The sequence below is a fragment of the Anabrus simplex genome, chromosome 6 (assembly GCF_040414725.1).
Source record: "Anabrus simplex isolate iqAnaSimp1 chromosome 6, ASM4041472v1, whole genome shotgun sequence".
NCBI lineage: Eukaryota > Metazoa > Arthropoda > Insecta > Orthoptera > Tettigoniidae > Anabrus > Anabrus simplex.
Window position 1 is genome coordinate 155,344,550 of NC_090270.1, and position 17,662 is coordinate 155,362,211.

The 17,662-nt window shown below is 41.2% G+C and overlaps 1 protein-coding gene across 1 annotated transcript in view; it reads left to right on the forward strand.

Moving 5' to 3' along the window:
- The window catches only part of LRP1 (LDL receptor protein 1), a 744,558-nt gene that overhangs the window by 2,259 nt on the left and 724,637 nt on the right, over window positions 1-17,662 (forward strand). The window contains exon 2 of the mRNA XM_068228249.1: window positions 1,181-1,294. Coding sequence (XP_068084350.1) covers window positions 1,181-1,294 — 114 coding nt within the window. The remainder of the gene's footprint in view (window positions 1-1,180; window positions 1,295-17,662) is intronic.

Sequence of the window (17,662 nt, forward strand, 5' to 3'; positions counted from 1 at the left end):
TTCAAATATGCTTTTGAATTCAAGACCTAAACTGGACAGAAACTTCCATTCGTCAGAGTACTGACTTAGGTTCTTCAAGCGTAGTCTCAATCGGCTAAATGGGGGATGGAACCCAATGTAGTCGTTGCACAATGATTTTATCTCCTAATATGAATTAAAATAGGAAACGATTTTACGTTTTATTAGCGTATTAAACCGGTATAACTTTATCTTCGATAAAATAGCCTGTGTAAATAAATAGATAAATTCTTAGCAACTCACAGTAAAATTGTAGTGCAAAATTCATAAGCGATACCTTAATGATGTTAAGGGCACCTGGACGCGAAAAGTAATGAAAAATAGACCTTTATTCATTCCGCGTTCTTCCTAGTATATTGCATTAGCTTATTTTTTTCTCTCTTGGGATCGATGGCATACATATGTTCCTGTCCTCATACGAACATCATTCATATGTCTCATTTTTTTTCTCTTTTTTTTTTCTCGTTTCACATTTTGGCGAATTGCTGATGACTTTTCACGTCCTGGTGCCCTTAACGTCATTCAGGTATCCGTAATGAATGTTACACTATTATTTCGCTGCGAGTTGCTAAGAATTTATCTGTTTATTTACTCCGGCTGTTTCATCCCAGATGAAATTCTTAATGGGTTAATACTCTATTAAAATATAGAAGTTTCAAATTTATATTCACATTAGAAGAGAAATCATTGTGCGACGACTCCATTAGGTGCCAAACCTCATTTAGCCGATTCAGACTACGCTTGGAGAACCTTAGTCCGTAAGTACCCTGACGAATTAAAGTTTCTGCCCAGGTTAGCGTTCTGAAAGGAAAATTATGGCTTACAGAATGGCTTAGAATATCAAATGATGATGTTACAGTTCAGAATGTGCTTCCAGTCGTATATCCTCACATGGACTCACAACTCATGAGACTTGTGTGGCGACCGTGGAACCCGAGCTGAACCTGGCATTACATCCAGTGATTTGTGTCAAGGAGTAATCTTTATTGTACGAATTTCCTTGGCCACCTCTTGTCGTCTTGGGACTCGTCCCCTCCCCCTTCGCGTTCTTCTCATAGTATATTACATTCTTTCCTTTCTTGGGACTGATGACCTATATGTTGCTCCCCCATCATACGAACATCATTCATGTATCTTATTTTTATTTTTTGTTTCGTTTCAGCGACATGCGGCCCCAGACAATGGCCCTGCGAGGATGGTACGTGTATACCTCTCCGGTGGCGCTGCGACTTGATGCCGGACTGCGCTGACGGTTCAGACGAACCACCCGAATGCAGTAAGTTGCTCTTGTGTGTGTTGAATGGTAGCCATGTTCTTAAGGCGAATGTAGACTACGCTGACATGTGGTATGACGTGTTAATAGGAGAACTAATACATTCATGTCGGAGCACTCGCATTGCGCCTGCATGTCATGTTGTGACATTTTTAAAATCATCGGGCGTCACAGTGCGGATGAACGTGTCTTGACATGCGTCAACCTAAGATCTGCACTGCCAGATTTTCGTCTGACGTGTTGAGGTATTAGGCGTGACGAGTAACGTAAAAGAGCCGTACGTTTGTTTGTTTTTAAAAATCAAGAAACTCTTATCAATAACATTTTGTCATTAAACATTGTTTTACCGAGCTCGATAGCTGCAGTCGCTTATGTGCGGCCAGTATCCAGTATTTGGGAGATAGTAGGTTCGAACCCCGCTGTCGGCAGCCCGCTGTCGCTTCCTTCCCACACCTAGCCCTTCCCTGTCCCATCGTCGCCATAAGACCCATCTGTGTCGGTGCGACGTAAAAGCAACTAGCAAAAAAAACATTGATTTTTTACAGTTGTACTGAGAAATATTCATCAATAAAATATTTTCATTAAAGTATACATTTTTACTTACCTTAGGTACACTAGTCTTTCCTGAAACGATCTACTGTCCCTCATTTGAATCTTTCATTTATATTTATTTGGCTTCATTATGTCCAGAACCGTAGAAATCCCTTCTGTCGACATTCTTGTATACATTTAGAAACGCTCTTCATCTTTTAAGAAGTTCAAGCCACAAGGTATTGAATTCGCCATATTCATTCCTGTTGGCATTTATAGGACGTACCCACCTCCTTGTATTCTCGAGTGTCAATGCTATACCAATAGCTGCTATAATTCCTTCCTCCTCACCAAGTTGCGCTAACATTTCTTCATACATTTAGTACTGTTGCCTTAAAATTAATTCAGCAATGGAATTGTAAAGAATGGCCATCACTGAGGGTCTTAGCTGACTAAACGGAACTTAATTTCATAACCGAACACGTCGGAGTAATGTGATCACGTGAGGCTGATGTGTTGTGTTGACGAGACATAACACCAAGACCGACTCCAATTCTGAGGTCTTGATAACACGTGTTAATATCGAATGGCTGCAAACATCCTGGCTGAAATGCTCTGTCCTTTCCCTTATCGCCTCCATCCACTCTTGCTTGTTACCCTGAATTGTCTGGGGGAATGCATACCAGAAGTGTAGTCGGCGGCAGAATTATGCCCACCACTATATTACGATGTGATATTTGCTCAGAATTGTGTGTCTATAGGAATTGGACCTTCAGCAGGTTGTCGGGAAAGCATATTTAAAATAGCCCCTGGTAGTTTCCAGTATCAGATTACTCATCTTCAGTCCAGTAGTTCTCGTATGGCTTGTGGCTTCAATAATCAATCAAACAAGCAAATCAAATAAACATTCGATCGATCAGTCAGTCAACTCTAATCTGTATTTAAGACTGTCACCCACATGGCAGATTCCCTGTCAGATGTTTACCTAGTCTTTTATTTAAATATTTCAAAGAAGATCGAAATTTGCTGAACATCTCGGGTGTAAGTTATCCCAATCCCTAATTCCTCTATTTATTAATTAATATTTGCCCCAATTTGTCCTCTTACATTAAAACCTTGTCTTCACATTATGATAATTCCTACTCTTGAAAACTCCATTCAAGCTTATTCGTCTACAAATAGCATTCGGCGCCATCTCTCCGCTGACAGTTCCAAACATACCGCATAGTTGAGCAGCTTGTCTCCTTGCGCCCAGGTGTTCCTAGTCCAAAGTTTGCAACATTTCGGTAACACAACTCTTATCATGGTTCGTGGTGTGGGTTACTGTCGGCACGTCCTAGTTCGTGAACCATGGGCAACGGCTGAGTGGCCTAGTAATGGTCCTGAGAGTCGGGATACCAGTTGGTATGGAATGAAGGTGTGCGCCTAGGACATATACTGAATCGTGGTCATTCTTATGGTCAGGCGATTAGAACTATACAATCCACCGATGGACCCTAACCTGTCAGAGGAGAAATCCTCACTGGGACTATGTGTAAGTAGGGTAGCATTCTGCTTCACAAAATTTACCAAGCTCAGAACATGTTAGGCAACCCTCGGACCTATGAGAGTAACAGAGTCCCATTTCGATACGGAAGGCGAGGGACTCCGTGGAAACAACTTGATGAATGGAGTGTAATTCGATAGGGAGATATCAATATCAATGAGGCTTATGGAAGCAGGAAAGTAAAACACGCTGAGTTAGCAAAGAGGTGCATCTGGATGTGTTACGAGTTAATGATATTCGTGTAAGGGGAGATAACGAGGAAGAGATTGGAGATTATGAAGTGTCTTTGACAGTTATGTTATTTGCGAATTGACCACTGAGGATCACGCTACAATTTCATTTTTCTTTGTCTGAAGTTTCCTCTTCCTCCATTACTCCTTCATATGGGCGCTATGCTGCTTCTTCTGTTCGTCCGTCCAGGCTCTTCCCTTCTTTGCAGTTCTTTCCACTTGAAAACCTTCCAAATTTTGAATCATGGTCCAAAATGTTTTCCTGTCCAACATCTTAACTTCCTGGATATTGGACTTCTCTAGATATTTACAAACTTCTTAATCCATGCTGTCCTTGTTCCTGAGATAGTCGAATACCTTTTTGGTTAGTCTGGTTATGTCCATTCTGTACAAATGTCCGAGAATTGATAACTTTCTCTTTTTCATGGTCTTTGAAATTTTCTCCACATTTTTGGAGACTTCATTGTTGTTTTGAAGTTTCCAGTCGATTTCAGTCTGGATTGGGCCCAAGATTTCGGTATTCTTCTTCTTTCTATGATCTTCAATTTGACTTCTAGTTCATCGTGAGGCATTCGTTGGCATACAGACATTCTGTTTTTACTACAGTGTTGTAATGCCTTATTTTGGTATTCCATGCGATGCATTTCTTGTTGTAAATATTTTTAGTCAGTCTATAAGCTCTCTCCATTTTTGAGATATGATCGTCTACAGCAGCTTTTTCTAGTCCGTTTTCTTGTATGATTTCACCAAGGTATTTGATGTTTTAACCCTCTGAATCCGTCCAATCTCTGTTTCAAGGAATTGTGGTCCATACTGTATTTGTCATTCATCTTGAACTTGATCTACTCTTTGGAGATCCTAAGTCTCGTCTTGCTAGCGATCTTTTCTAGGAGGTTGATTTGTATGGCCGCTTCCGCTAAGTTTTCTGAACGTATCGCAAAGTCATCACCGAAAGCCAAGCAGTTGACTTTGATTCCTCCCGATTTTCTTCCTAAGCAGATCGGGGTTATCCCTTGATTTTCAAGTTCGGAATTCCAAATTCTCACAATCTTCTCAAGAACACAGTTGAATAATAGTGGTGATAATCCATCATCCTGTTGCACACTTGTCTTAATTTCACATGACTGAGACAGTTCTCCCATGAATTTCACCTTAGAAGATGTGCCTGTTAAGGTTTCTCTGATAATGTTTGCCAGTTCATTTTTGACTCCAGATTCTCTGATGATCTTATCTAGGGTCTCTCTGTTCATCTAGGCGAAGGCTTTTTTCAGTCAATGAAAGAAACCACTCTATTTTTGCCATTCAGCGCTCTGTGGTGAATCATTGATTTCAAATTAAGGATTTGCTCAGCACAGGAGCGGCCTTTCCGGAATCCACCCTGGTATTCTCCAAGTTGCTTATCTAGGATTCCTTCAGTTCTGCTCAGAAGTATCTTGGAGAGGATTTTATAAGCGACTGGGAGTAGCGACACACCTCTGTAGTTGTAAACATCTGGCTTGTTCCCGTTCTTATGGAGTGAGTGGATCTGTGCTGTTTTTCCATTCGTCCGGTAGCTTTACTGTCTCCCATATTTGCTAGGAAGTATGGTGCAGATCGTCCCGGATTTTCCATTTAAACATTTCTGCTGATATTGTGTCTTCTCTACTGGCTTTCTTGTTCTTGAGACTTTTTAGGGCTTCTTGTATATCCTTTTTTGTTGGCGCCATATCATCTTCTGGGTTCATAAGAGGAGCCAAAAGTTCTAGTTTGTTTGTTTGTTTGTTTGTTGGAGGTGGGCAGTTAAGGAGTTTCTCAAAGTATCTGGCTAATATATTGCAGTTTTATTGATTGTTCAGTCCAATATTGCCTCGTTCGTTCCTTGAAGTTTATACTTGGAAATTGGTATCCTTTGAGCTCTTCCTTAAAGGTTTGGAAGATATCTCTGGAGTTATTCGTATTGAAGTTGTCCTAGAGACTTCGTAAATTTGCATTCTCAAATGATCGTTTGGTCCTGCGGAATATCGCTGATGTTTCTTTCCTTTGTTTTCTGAATTGTTCCAAGCGTTCCATATTTCTTGAACAATTCCATTTTCTCCACGCGTCAGATCTCTTTTCGAATGCTCTCTCACATTCTTCGTTTCACCAGTTTGTTCGTTTCCTCTTTGCTAGGCTGAGTGTTTTCTTAGCGGCTTCATTGGTCTCATGACAGAGATGTTGCCATATCTTTGTTCTAGGAGAGCGGATTTCTTCTCTGAACTTATTTGTAATATATTCTTTGATGTTCATTCGATTGGTGTTGTATTTTTCACTTTGGGCGGATCTTTCTCCTTTCTTGGTGGAAGAAAACGTATTTTAACTTTTGAGAGAGAGTGATCAGAGTCGAATTTACCATTTTTAATCACTTTAACATTCATCACCTCCCTAGTGTTTGTCCCGGTTATTGCTACAGGATCTAATTGGAATCATCCTAGGTTAGGATTTGGAGATACCCATGTCTTTACTTTTCTTGGAAGTTTCCGAAGGTGAGTTGGCATTAGATTCAACTGGAAGGTTTTGGTTGTTTCAAGGAGTCATTCTCCATTCCAAATTCTTGTTTGTTCTCTTGTGTGTTAGGTAGTCTCCTACTATGTCTCTGTATTTTCTTTCTTTCCCTATTTGTGCGTTGAAGTCTCCTAGAAGGAGTTTTACACGGTTCACAAGTATCCGGACGATTATCCTTTCCAAGAGGTCCCAGAAGTCATCAGCTTTCTGTGGGTTCTTTTTATTGTCTTCGTTGATAGGAGCGTGGCAGTTTATGAGAGTATACTTCTGGTATTTCTCACTTAATTGTCAATGGGGATAATCTTTCAGATTTTGATGAGAAGTCTGTGACACAATCTACTATAGTTTTGTTTATATAGAAGGCAGTCCCAAGGAGAGGGGTGTTAGCTATTATCTTTATTGCTGGCTTTCCTTTGAATACTCTGTAAGGTTGTGTATTCACAATGTGGTCATCTAGGAATCTAGTTTGTTGTACAGCCAAAATCTGGATTTATTTGTCGTCCAGGAGCTTTTCAAATTCTTTTTGTTTTCCAGCTCGGAGGAGTGAGTTGACGTTTATGGTCCCAATGAAGTATTTCTCCTTGAATTGGAATTTGGAAGGCATTTCAAGACGCTCCGACTCATCTTGCTCGCAGATGGTGAGACTCTCCAGAATCTTAAGTCCCGATGCATTGCGTACTGCAATGGTGAATTTCTCTTTCAAGTTACCACTTGGGGTAGTGCTCTCATTTAGTGACATTTCCATTCTGCATATGAAATTGTGTTATGTAAGGGTAGGAAATAAATTCCAAAATAAGATCTGATTGTTAGTAGTTTACTCCACTAGGTTCTTCTGCTTTCTCTGCCGTTGGGAATTGAAATTCCTCATCCGCCTTTGAGAGCGTTGACCGTGTTTTACCCTTCTTTCTCAACCGGGCTTGGGACCGGTTATGGCGGAATTATTTTAATTTTTCGTTTAGCATTCTGTGGACCACGTTTCATAATCTTTTCAGTATGTTTAGCCTTGTCTGCCTTCACTCTCTGCCAGTATCTTTTCACCCTTTCTCCAACTTCCTTCTTCTGCTCTTCCTTATAGGACCTCCCTTTCCTCACTAGCGTTTCCCCAGTCTCCTGGAAACCACAGAACGTTTTGACGAGTGGTCTGAATTGATTTCTGTTCATGATATCATCTTCCGAAAACCCCAATTTCTTCAAGTCCAACTTCACTTCTCGAAACCATTTCAGTTCTGTCTTCCTTTTCCTGAAGAATTCAAAGATTCTCTGTGTCAGTCTGTTGCTGTCCATCATCAACAGGTGTCCATAGAACCGTCATCAGTTCAACCACTCCTTCAGTTCCTTGATACAGATCTTTCTTAGATTATTATTATTATTATTATTATTATTATTATTATTCCCAGTTGATCATGTCCATTCTAGACAGATTTTCAATATATTTGTCTTTGTTCTGTTTCAAATTCTCTGTACTAATTCGAGGCTTCCTATTTGTTTTCGGCTTAGGTTTGTTCTGTCGGAATCTTACTTTGATCTCCGAGAGATAGTGGTCCGAGTCGATGTCTAGGCTTGTTATTACTTTCAAGTTCAAGACTTATTTTCGGTTCCTACCTGTTACGCCACATGGTTGATCTGGAACTGTCCCAGCATCGTGTTAGGCGATACCCAGGTTTTCTTCTTGCTCGAGAGTGGCTTGAAGTATATGGGCATGAGTTTTAGGTTGAAATGTCTGAAGAAGTCTATTAGTCTCTGTCCATTTATGTTTGTTCTTATTTTTTACCGGATAGTCATCTACCATTTTTATGTATCTTATCACCTTATCTATCTGGGCATTGAAGTCAACGACCAAATATTTTACGTGGCGTTGTGGTATTTTGGAGATAGTGTCTTCAGAAGTTTTCCAAAAGTTTTTATTTGTTGGGGAGTGTGCGTTGAGAATTGTACAGACTCTGTTTCCAGACCTAAAGGGGGGAGGCGAGATCATATCTGTTAATAAGATGAAGCTGATGACGGACTAAGTCATTTTCCTTTTAACGATGATAGCTGTGCCTAGGATCGTTACATTCGAGTTGTTTTTATCGCCGGTTTTCGCTTGTAAATTCTAAATCCCTCTGATTCCATAGGGTTCTCATCAAGGTATCGTGTCTCTTGTAGTGCCAGTATGTAGATGTTTCATTCTTTCAAAATGTTGGTCAATTCTTTTAATTTTCCAGCTTTTAGGAGCTTGCATTCCAAGCAGACTTTTTTGCCTAGTGCATATCTTCTGTAAAGTAGTTCTGGAAAGCTCCGACTCTTCCCTGCATGACGCTCCGCGTTCTCCAGAAACCAAGCGGTTGGTAGGGGATTTCCGTTTCTAGCTGCTCCATGGAGGCTTTCGTGATGGTGTTTCCATCATTCCCCACGTCCGGTTCTATGGCTAAATGATTAGCGTGCTGGTCTAGAGGATCCTGGGTTCGATTTCCGGCGGGGTCGGGGATTTTAACCTTCATTGGTTACTTCCGATGGCTCGGGGGCTGGGTGTGTGTGCCGAATTCATCAAAGGTAGGGCCCCATCCTCACAGACGCGCAGATCGCCTATTCTCGAAAAACCTGCACCAGGCCTCTTCGGAGGCTACACGCCATTATTATTATTATTATTATTATTATTATTATTATTATTATTATTATTATTATTATTATTATTATCATGCCCTATGTTGAAAATAGTCGGCAGGGCAGGCAAAGCCTGTTCCTCGGTGTTGAAACTGAGGTTGTAAGCGTCACAGTTTTTGTTAGTTCCTCCGCTCTTCAAGCCGTTGGGAATTCTTCTCTTCCGCCTTTGAGGCCGTTGACCATTTTCCATTTCGCCTCAGTTGATCCACGGGCGATTGTTTGGTCAAGCCTTATTCACACCTGTCCTGTATATCTACATGAACGTTCCCATCAGCCATTGGAACGCCCCGTGTTGGGATAGAGGCTCCCAGAATCTCATGCAAGGTTATGTCCAGCTCTTACTCAGTTAAGAGCTGAATTCGCACAAAAGCTGACTGGACACGGAATGTACTTATTCCACGTTGATATCTGCTTCTTAGCCCCGTTTCATGACATGGGGTCGGGAACGAGGCGAGATGAATTTACATACTATAGTTTTACGGCGCGGATGCCCTTCCTGAAATGGAATGGCGTATGGCTTTTAGTGCCTGGAGTGTCGGAGGACATGTTCGGTTCGCCAGGTGCAGGTCTTTTGATTTGACTCCCGGAGGCGACCTGCGCGTCGTGATGAGGATGGAATGGATGATGGATGATGAAGACGACACATACACCCAGTCCCCGTCCAGCAAAATTAACCATGATGGTTAAAATTCCCGACCCTGCCTTCAGTCAAACTCGGGCAGCATAGCATGTGTTCGGTTGTCTGAAGTTCACCACAGTCACAAAAGGCCGTATCAATGGGGAAGTTCCATTTTTGTAGATTCGCTCTGGTTCTACCCACTCCAGATCTAAGTCTGTTTAAGGACCTCCATGTCATCCAGTCCTCGGTGTGAGCGGGAGGCAACACTTCCCGTGGTTCCATCCATTTCAAGAGGCAAGTGCTGAGGCTGTTCCAAAATTAAGGCCATGCCACTACCTTCTCAGTCCTAGCCTTCCCACCCTTCCGTCGCCGAAAACCTTCGATGTGTTTGCGAAATGAAACCAGTAGAAAAATGTTATTGTAATCATGAAAAACTTCAGCCTTTACGTTTTTAAATTATGGGTATTTAAGATCCAAGTTACAAAAACCACTCTCCAAGATATTTTGTATGCTGTTTGTGGAGTGTTAACAACATTGAGGCGGGATTCCACTAGGGCAACATTTGGGCGACATGGAGCGTGCGACAGTGACGCATGCTGTGTGGCATGAGAGATGTTGCGATCTGTCGAACACTCTCTGGTGCCGCATGCCTCAAAAACATGCTTGTCGAATAGTTTCGTCCGGGATCCGACAGTGTATGGATCGGTGCTACAATTTCCGTGCGGCAAGATGGCGTGGGCTATTGAAAAAACTGTGAATTTAACCTATGATTACTACAATGCTCTGGAATTGTGGAATGGAACTTTGAGCGATTATAAAAACAATAGTATTAAGAAAGGATACGTTAAAACGACTCTCAAAAAATATACTGCAGTGTCCAGGAACTGGAGGCAATTAAACAAAAGGCGTTCGGGTATCCACCGAGAGCATAAAATAATTTAGAAAATGAAAATTAGTGGTGCTTCGCCATTGAGAGAAAAAATGCGGATCGGTTATTAACTACTTACATTTCTTCTTGACATCGATGTTCCGAGAAAAACTACGTGAACGTCAGGTGACAATGAGGAACGTGAGGTGAATTGATTTTTAAGCAACAGTTTTCCTATAAATAATAGTACATTACAGTAGCGTAGCCAGGATTTCAGTTTGGGTGGGGGAGGCATTCATCCAGAATTTTATTTTGATAGGTGTCCAAACTTCCAGAGTTTAGGTGGTGTAGAATACCTAAAAAGGAAATTACTGTCCTTGGATCCAAGTAAAAGTGGTGGATTTATGCGGATTCCGGAAGCTAATAGTAATCTTCTTCTTCTTCTTCTTCTTCTTCCCTCCCCCCGCTTTCCTCACATCTGTGGGGTCGCGGGTGCGAACTGTGCCGCACATGTTGATTTGGCCCTGTTTTACGGCCGGATGTCCTTCCCGACGCCAACCCTATATGGAGGGATGTAATCACTGTTGTGTGTTTCTTTGGTAGTTGGTAGTGTAGTATGTTGTCTGAATATGAAGAGGAAAGTGCTTGGTCAAACGCCTAGTCCCCGAGCCAGAAGAATTAATCAGACGCGATTAAATTCGCCGACCCGGCCGGGAATCGAACCCGGGACCCTCTGAACCGAAGGCCTCAACACTGATCATTCAGCCAATGAGTCGGACTTCGGAAACTAATATTAATATATGTTATATATAAAATGCTTAATAAAAGTAGATTCGTTAAAGCTCCTGGCGTGTCTGGACTCCTTGGACGACAAACCACCACCCCCTACCCCCTGCTGCCTCTGTTACTCCCATCCCAACATAAATGCAGCATTTCGTATATTCCGAGTACAAGTGAAATGAATGCAAGAATAAACAGTGTGAGTAAAGATGCAATATTCTGCTTTAGAATAAATACGGTAATGTTATTATTATAATAATGGTCATGTGATAAGCAATAAAGAAGTTACATTTTGTACAAATAATGCGGCTAAGAAACACACACACACACACACACACACACACACACACACACACACACACGTCGAATACAGGTTTCTCGCCCTTGTTGTCCATGGCTAGATGCTGAAGCCAAGAGAATGATGGCCCGCCGTGGCTCGCTATTTCGATATAATAAACAAACCCTAGATGACAAAGACTTCGAATCTTACCGCATCTTAAATCATCGCACAAAGCAGTTAATCAGAAATAAGAAATGTATGTATTTCCAGAATTTAGCTAACAACTTAAATTCTAATCGCGCATGGGACCAACTTGGAGCTCTGGGAATAGGAAAACATCAACAGAGACAGTTGACTTCTGACATTCCACTTAACGAACTGAACGATTACTTTAGTAGAATAAATATTCAACCTACCCCCATTAACAGCACCGACTCACCGCCCTCCCCTCCAGCCAATCCACCATTCACATTTAACATTGTCACAGAAAATCAGGCTGAAAAGGCTTTGCATTCCATTGAATCAAAGGCTACATGTGTAGATGATATTCCTATTATTTTTATACATAACGTTATGGGTGCTGTCCTGCCTATACTACTGACGCACACACTGAACTACTGTTTACTAAACGGAAATTTCCCTACTGTCTGGAAAACAGCCAATATTATAGCGGTACCTAAGAGTTAAAACCCACAATCACCCTCTGACTATCGTCCTATGTCTATACTCCCTGCGCTTTCTAAAGCCTTTGAACGTTTAGTATACGGGCAAGTTCTGGAATACCTAAATCAAAATGCTCTTTTGGACCCTTTGCAATCTGGATTTAAGAAGTGTAACAGTACCGCGACAGCACTTTTGAAGGCTACTGAAGATATAGAAACACTATGGACAAACGATTGCTCACTATACTTATCCTTCTTGACTTCAGTAGCGCCTTTGACACTATAGTAATTCCGACTATGATAAAGAAAATGAAACTGCTAAATTTCGACCTGGCTGCGTTTAAGGTTTTTAGTTCTTTCTTGAGTAACCGTCAACAGCGTGTAACAGTAAACGACAAGGCCTCTAAATGGAAAATGACACTTAGTTTTGCCACACAGGGCAGTATTCCAGGGCCTCTAATTTTGTGTACTTATATCAGTGACATACCATCTGTGACAGGAAATAACACACACCACCTCTATGCTGACGATCTTCAAATATATCGACATTGCAAGACAAGATATTAATAATGACCTCCGACGACTCAATATATACGCACAACGAAACTCTCAATATACTAAACCGCACAAAATCTCAGGCAAACATAATTGGATCACGAAAATTACTGAGCTGCTCAAACATTGTCGCAATCCCGCCTATCCTACTGAATGGTAACATTATTCCCTACAGTAAAACGGTTAAAAATCTCGGCGTAATGATGAATGAAACAGTTGATTGGTCTGATTACACGAAATAAATACGTAAAAAGATTTTTGGGGTCCTTCACCCTCTTAAACGGCAGAGGGATGTATTTCCTTTGAGCTACAGGCCAAACTCATACAGACACTCATTCTACCTATTCTTGATTATTGAGACGTTATTTTAGTTGACATGATAAGAGAAGAAACAATTAAACTTCAATGAGCACTGAATTCCTGCCTGCGATTTATTTACAATATCGCGTACGATGTTCATATCACCCCATACTATCAGGTTGTCTCATAGCTGATGTCTGATGAACGTCTGTAGCTACACAGTTTAACGATGATGCTTAGAATGATAACTGAGAGTCAGCCACTGTATATTTCTTCTAAATTAATCTTTTTATCCCCATTTCACGACTTAAATACACGTTCTAGATTCATTATTTCTATTCCACTGCGCCCCACAAATAAAGTTAATAGATCATTTATGGCGACTGTCGCCAGATTATGGAATTCCCTGCCAGCTCAGGTCACAGAAACTAGCTTTTTAAAATCACGATTTAAGGTCACCTGCCGAGACTACCTGCTGAGGACAGCTGACTTAATGGTTGAAAATGAATGTGTGCATGCTTGAGGATTAGTCATTTTTAAGTGTTTTTAATATTAATTAGTCTTAATATTAATTTACTTAGTAATATATATATTTTTTTCAATTCTATTTCTTTTCAGTTCTATTAATTTATGTAGTTTTAACCATTTTAAGTACATCAGTATTTTATTTAAGATTCTGATTAGTATGTGGTTAAGTGAGCGAGAGGGCCTGGAGCCCTAACTTCGCCACTGTACAGAAGGCACTAATAAATAAATGAATGAATGAATGAATGAATGAATGAATAAATGCATAAATAAATATAGAATGTAAAGCGTATGGGTATATATATTTTGTTAGTTGGTAAAGAAAAATTTCACGTCACAACATATGTTAGGTAGGGTTTACCTTGTCCTATTAATTTCCCTTGCGGTTATGGCAGCGCAGCTGTGAGCTTGCATACGGGACATAGTGAATTCGAACCCCACTGTCGGCATCCCTGAAAATGGCTCCACGTGGTTTCCCATTTTCACATCAAGCAAATGCTGGGGCTGTACCTTAATTAAGGCCACAGCGGCTTCCTTCCTACTCCTAGGCCTTTCCTATGCCACCGTCGCCATAAGACCTACCTGTGTCGCTGCGACGTAAAACAAATTGTTAATCAGTTTCCCTCGCAAGCCTGGGAAACAGAATATAGTAGTATAAAGTTACAGTTTTGTGACGCTAATATTCATGTGTATAATTTTTATTAACGCGCCATAGCCAATGACATGGAGCTGTTGCCATTTCAACACCGTTTTAAGGACCTCCGACCCAAGCCTGCGAACTCGGACTCAGAAGGACAGCGACTCAACCAACTGAGCCTCATGAAAAGGAGGCGTTTTTGTGATTATTGTTATAAATAGATACTGTTAGAAATTTTACAAAGTTTTTATGAGCATTTATTACGGCGTACGTTTTCCAACTGTCCTAAATGCACGAGGCCGGACAGAAGAAGTAGCTGGAAGCTAAAGAGCCTTGTAGGGGTGTCGCTTCTTTCTCTGTTCACTTTTCCAAACCAAACTCCATGGCGTAACAGCCCCGAAGAGCCATCTCCTACCAAGCGACCGCTGTTCAGCCCGGAGGCCTGCAGATTACCAGTTGTATGGTCAGCACGACGAATCTTCTCCTCCGTTATTCTTGGCTTTCTAGACCGGGGCCGCCATCTCACCGTCAGATAGCTCCGCAATTATAAACACGTGGGCTGAGTGCACCTCGAACCAGCCCTCAGATCCAGGTAAAAATCCCTGGCCTGCCCGGGAATCGAACCCGGGGCATCCGGTAAGAGGCAGGCACGCCAACCCTACACCGCGGGGCTGGCTGGTTACTTTTAGGTCTTCTTATTTTAGAATTTGACTTAAGGCATCCTGCATTCGATTCCCGGCATTGACAGAGTTAAGAAAGGCATGGGATGGGGAAGACACAACCTTGTTTGGGTGTAGAGTTGGCCTTGAGTCTCCCGTAATCGAAATATCTACGACCTGGAAGGTAGTCACCTTCATGGGGTGTAGTACCAAAGTGGTTCCTTTTTTTAAGAAGACAAATTAAATGAAAATTCTACTTCCTCACAAATGAAGAACGATATTATCAATTTTACGAACAGTTTCAATAACGCAGCCGGTTTATGTGTAGAGTACAGAAGCTACTATTGTACATGGTAACAATCAAAACCATCAATATCTACTGAAGATCCGTCACCGCACTCAAAATATACCACCATAAATGACGCGGTTATGGCTCAAAAGTATACAGAAAGGTAAGGGACGGGATCTAGTGTTTTAAAGTAGAATCCATATCAATACAACGTGACTTCCAATTTTAAAAATGCTTCATGCATCGACTGCGATTCAAGCCTGGGCCGTTCTGATGGGAAGATAGAACCATTGGAACTGAGTTATCACACCCGCCAATTACAAAATATTTACCCGTACTTTTGATGGTGCAATTTGAGGCTCCAATTAATCTCCGGGCATTTGACAAAATATATAGGCCTACATATCGAACTTAAGCACGCATCTGCGATTGTCTTGCTACTGTTAGAATTAAAAAAAGAAACTTTTTCATAACCTACCGAGGATGTACATAGTTTTGACTTCTCAGTGACGAAATGGCCCTCTTCAAGAAAATTTACTTATATGGCACAAAATGGGAAACTGACGTGCAGCTCAAAATCCTGCCACAGTCTTCCCGACGCTGCAACTTAAACATAGCACATCTCTCAACCACGGTACAACCCGAGGATTCCTAGGACATAGTTGTTTCCTAGAACCGATGTGCAAAATCTGACACTACGTTGTAAGCTTGCAGCTGTTTCTGTTTGTGGCCCCAGTGATCTCGGTGGTCACTTTCTGGCCCCCAACTGAGTAATCCCTTGGTAATTGCCCTTTTACAGTTCCGGCTCCAAGGCTAAATGGTTAGCGTGTTGGCCTTTGGACACATGAGTTCCGGATTCGATTCCCGGCAGGGTCGGGAATTTTAAACTTAACTGGTTAATTTCGCTGGCACGGGGGCTGGGTGTGTGTCGTCTTCACCACCATTTCATACTCATTACGATGCGCAGGTTGCCTACGGGAGTCAAATCAAAAGACCTGCACTTGGCGAGCCGAACTTGCCCTCCGGCACTAAAAGCCATACGCCATTTCATTTAATTTCTTTTCATTTTGTTGCCCTTTTGCTCATGTCTAGATATTAGTCAACACACGGTTACATTCCCAATACTGAGGCCTCTACAGGGAAATATCCCCGCGGATCACAATCCTAAATGTTTTCTTTTCATTCAAGCAGTACAAATATGGAGAATTATGATTAGATCTATTGAGCCTTGCTAGTAATTTGTCGCTACGTTAATTTAACATTTCGGCGTAATTTTTTAATTTGTTCGTACCGTACGTAAAACAACGGCTGATCGTCGCTCTAGTTTCAGGAAATATTTGTTTTTTGGGGGGGCGGCCCCACTGGGCCCCCCCTTGGCTACGCCAGTGGTACATCATACAAGCCTATAATGGCAGTAATTAAGACACGAGTATGTTTATAAAACTCGTGTCTTAATTACCATTATAGGCGAGTTGCATTCGACTGTTTACGCTCGACGATTATAATTATTTTTAAAATATTCATAAATTTCTGTCGAGATGTCGCTTGACAGTTGAGTTTACTGAACAGAGCGTAGAGCGCATGCGTTGGGTTATTGATTTTCAGTGAATGGATCAGAGTCCTTAAAAAAAATGGCGTATGGCTTTCAGTGCCGGGAGTGTTCGGCTCGCCAAATGCAGGTCTTTTGATTTGACTCCCATAGGCGACCTGCGCGTCGTGATGAGGATGAAATGATGAAGACCACACACACACACACCCAGCCCCCGTGTTAGCGAAATTAACCACTGACGGTTAAAATTCTTGACCCTGCCGGGAATCGAATCCGGCACCCCTGTGACCAAAGACCAGGACGCTAACCATTTAGGCATGGAGTCGGACATTTTCACAATGTCATATGTTTTTAAAGCTCTGATAGAAGATTATCATAACCTAGCTTTAATTCAAAATACAAATAGTTTATTGTATAATGTGCCGTGTGGTTGTAGAATATTGGAAGTAGAAGGTGCATTGATGTTAATGTGTGTGTCCAACATGTTTGATTTTGCTATCGTTACCTAATTGGTCAAACAGTTGTATCATAAGGAAAATCTGAACTCTGATTGGTGGAGAACCTGTATCATAAGGAAACTTGAACTATAATGAGCCTCATTAAGATTCAGTTTTCTGGCATATAATGTTTATATTTCGGCATCGTCGAGCATAAAATAAGTTAATTGCCTATGAACATTTGTAATATTGTGATTTATTCAATGCCTGCCGGGCTGAGTGGCTCAGACGGTTGAGGCGCTGGCCTTCTGACCCCAACATGGCAGGTTCCATTCTGGCTCAGTCTGGGGTTAAAGGTGCTCAAATACGTCAGCCTCGCGTAAGAACGTAAAATAACTCCTAGGGGACTAAAATCTGGCACCTCGGCAACTCAGAAAACAGTAAAAGCAGTAATGGAACGTAAAGCAAATAACATTAACATTATTGTATAATAATAATAATAATAATAATAATAATAATAATAATAATAATAATAATAATAATAATAATAATAATCTACGTATCAGTATCGTATGACATTTTCATGCCTATGGATTTCTCGTAAATACATCGTTTAACAGATTAACAACAAACGGTTCTCGTTTCTACACTGTTAACATACAGTTAATCTACTTTTAATTTGGAAATCTATTCGTCGCTACTCTATTTACGCAAAGTTTTCCAGCACTGTTTCATCATAGT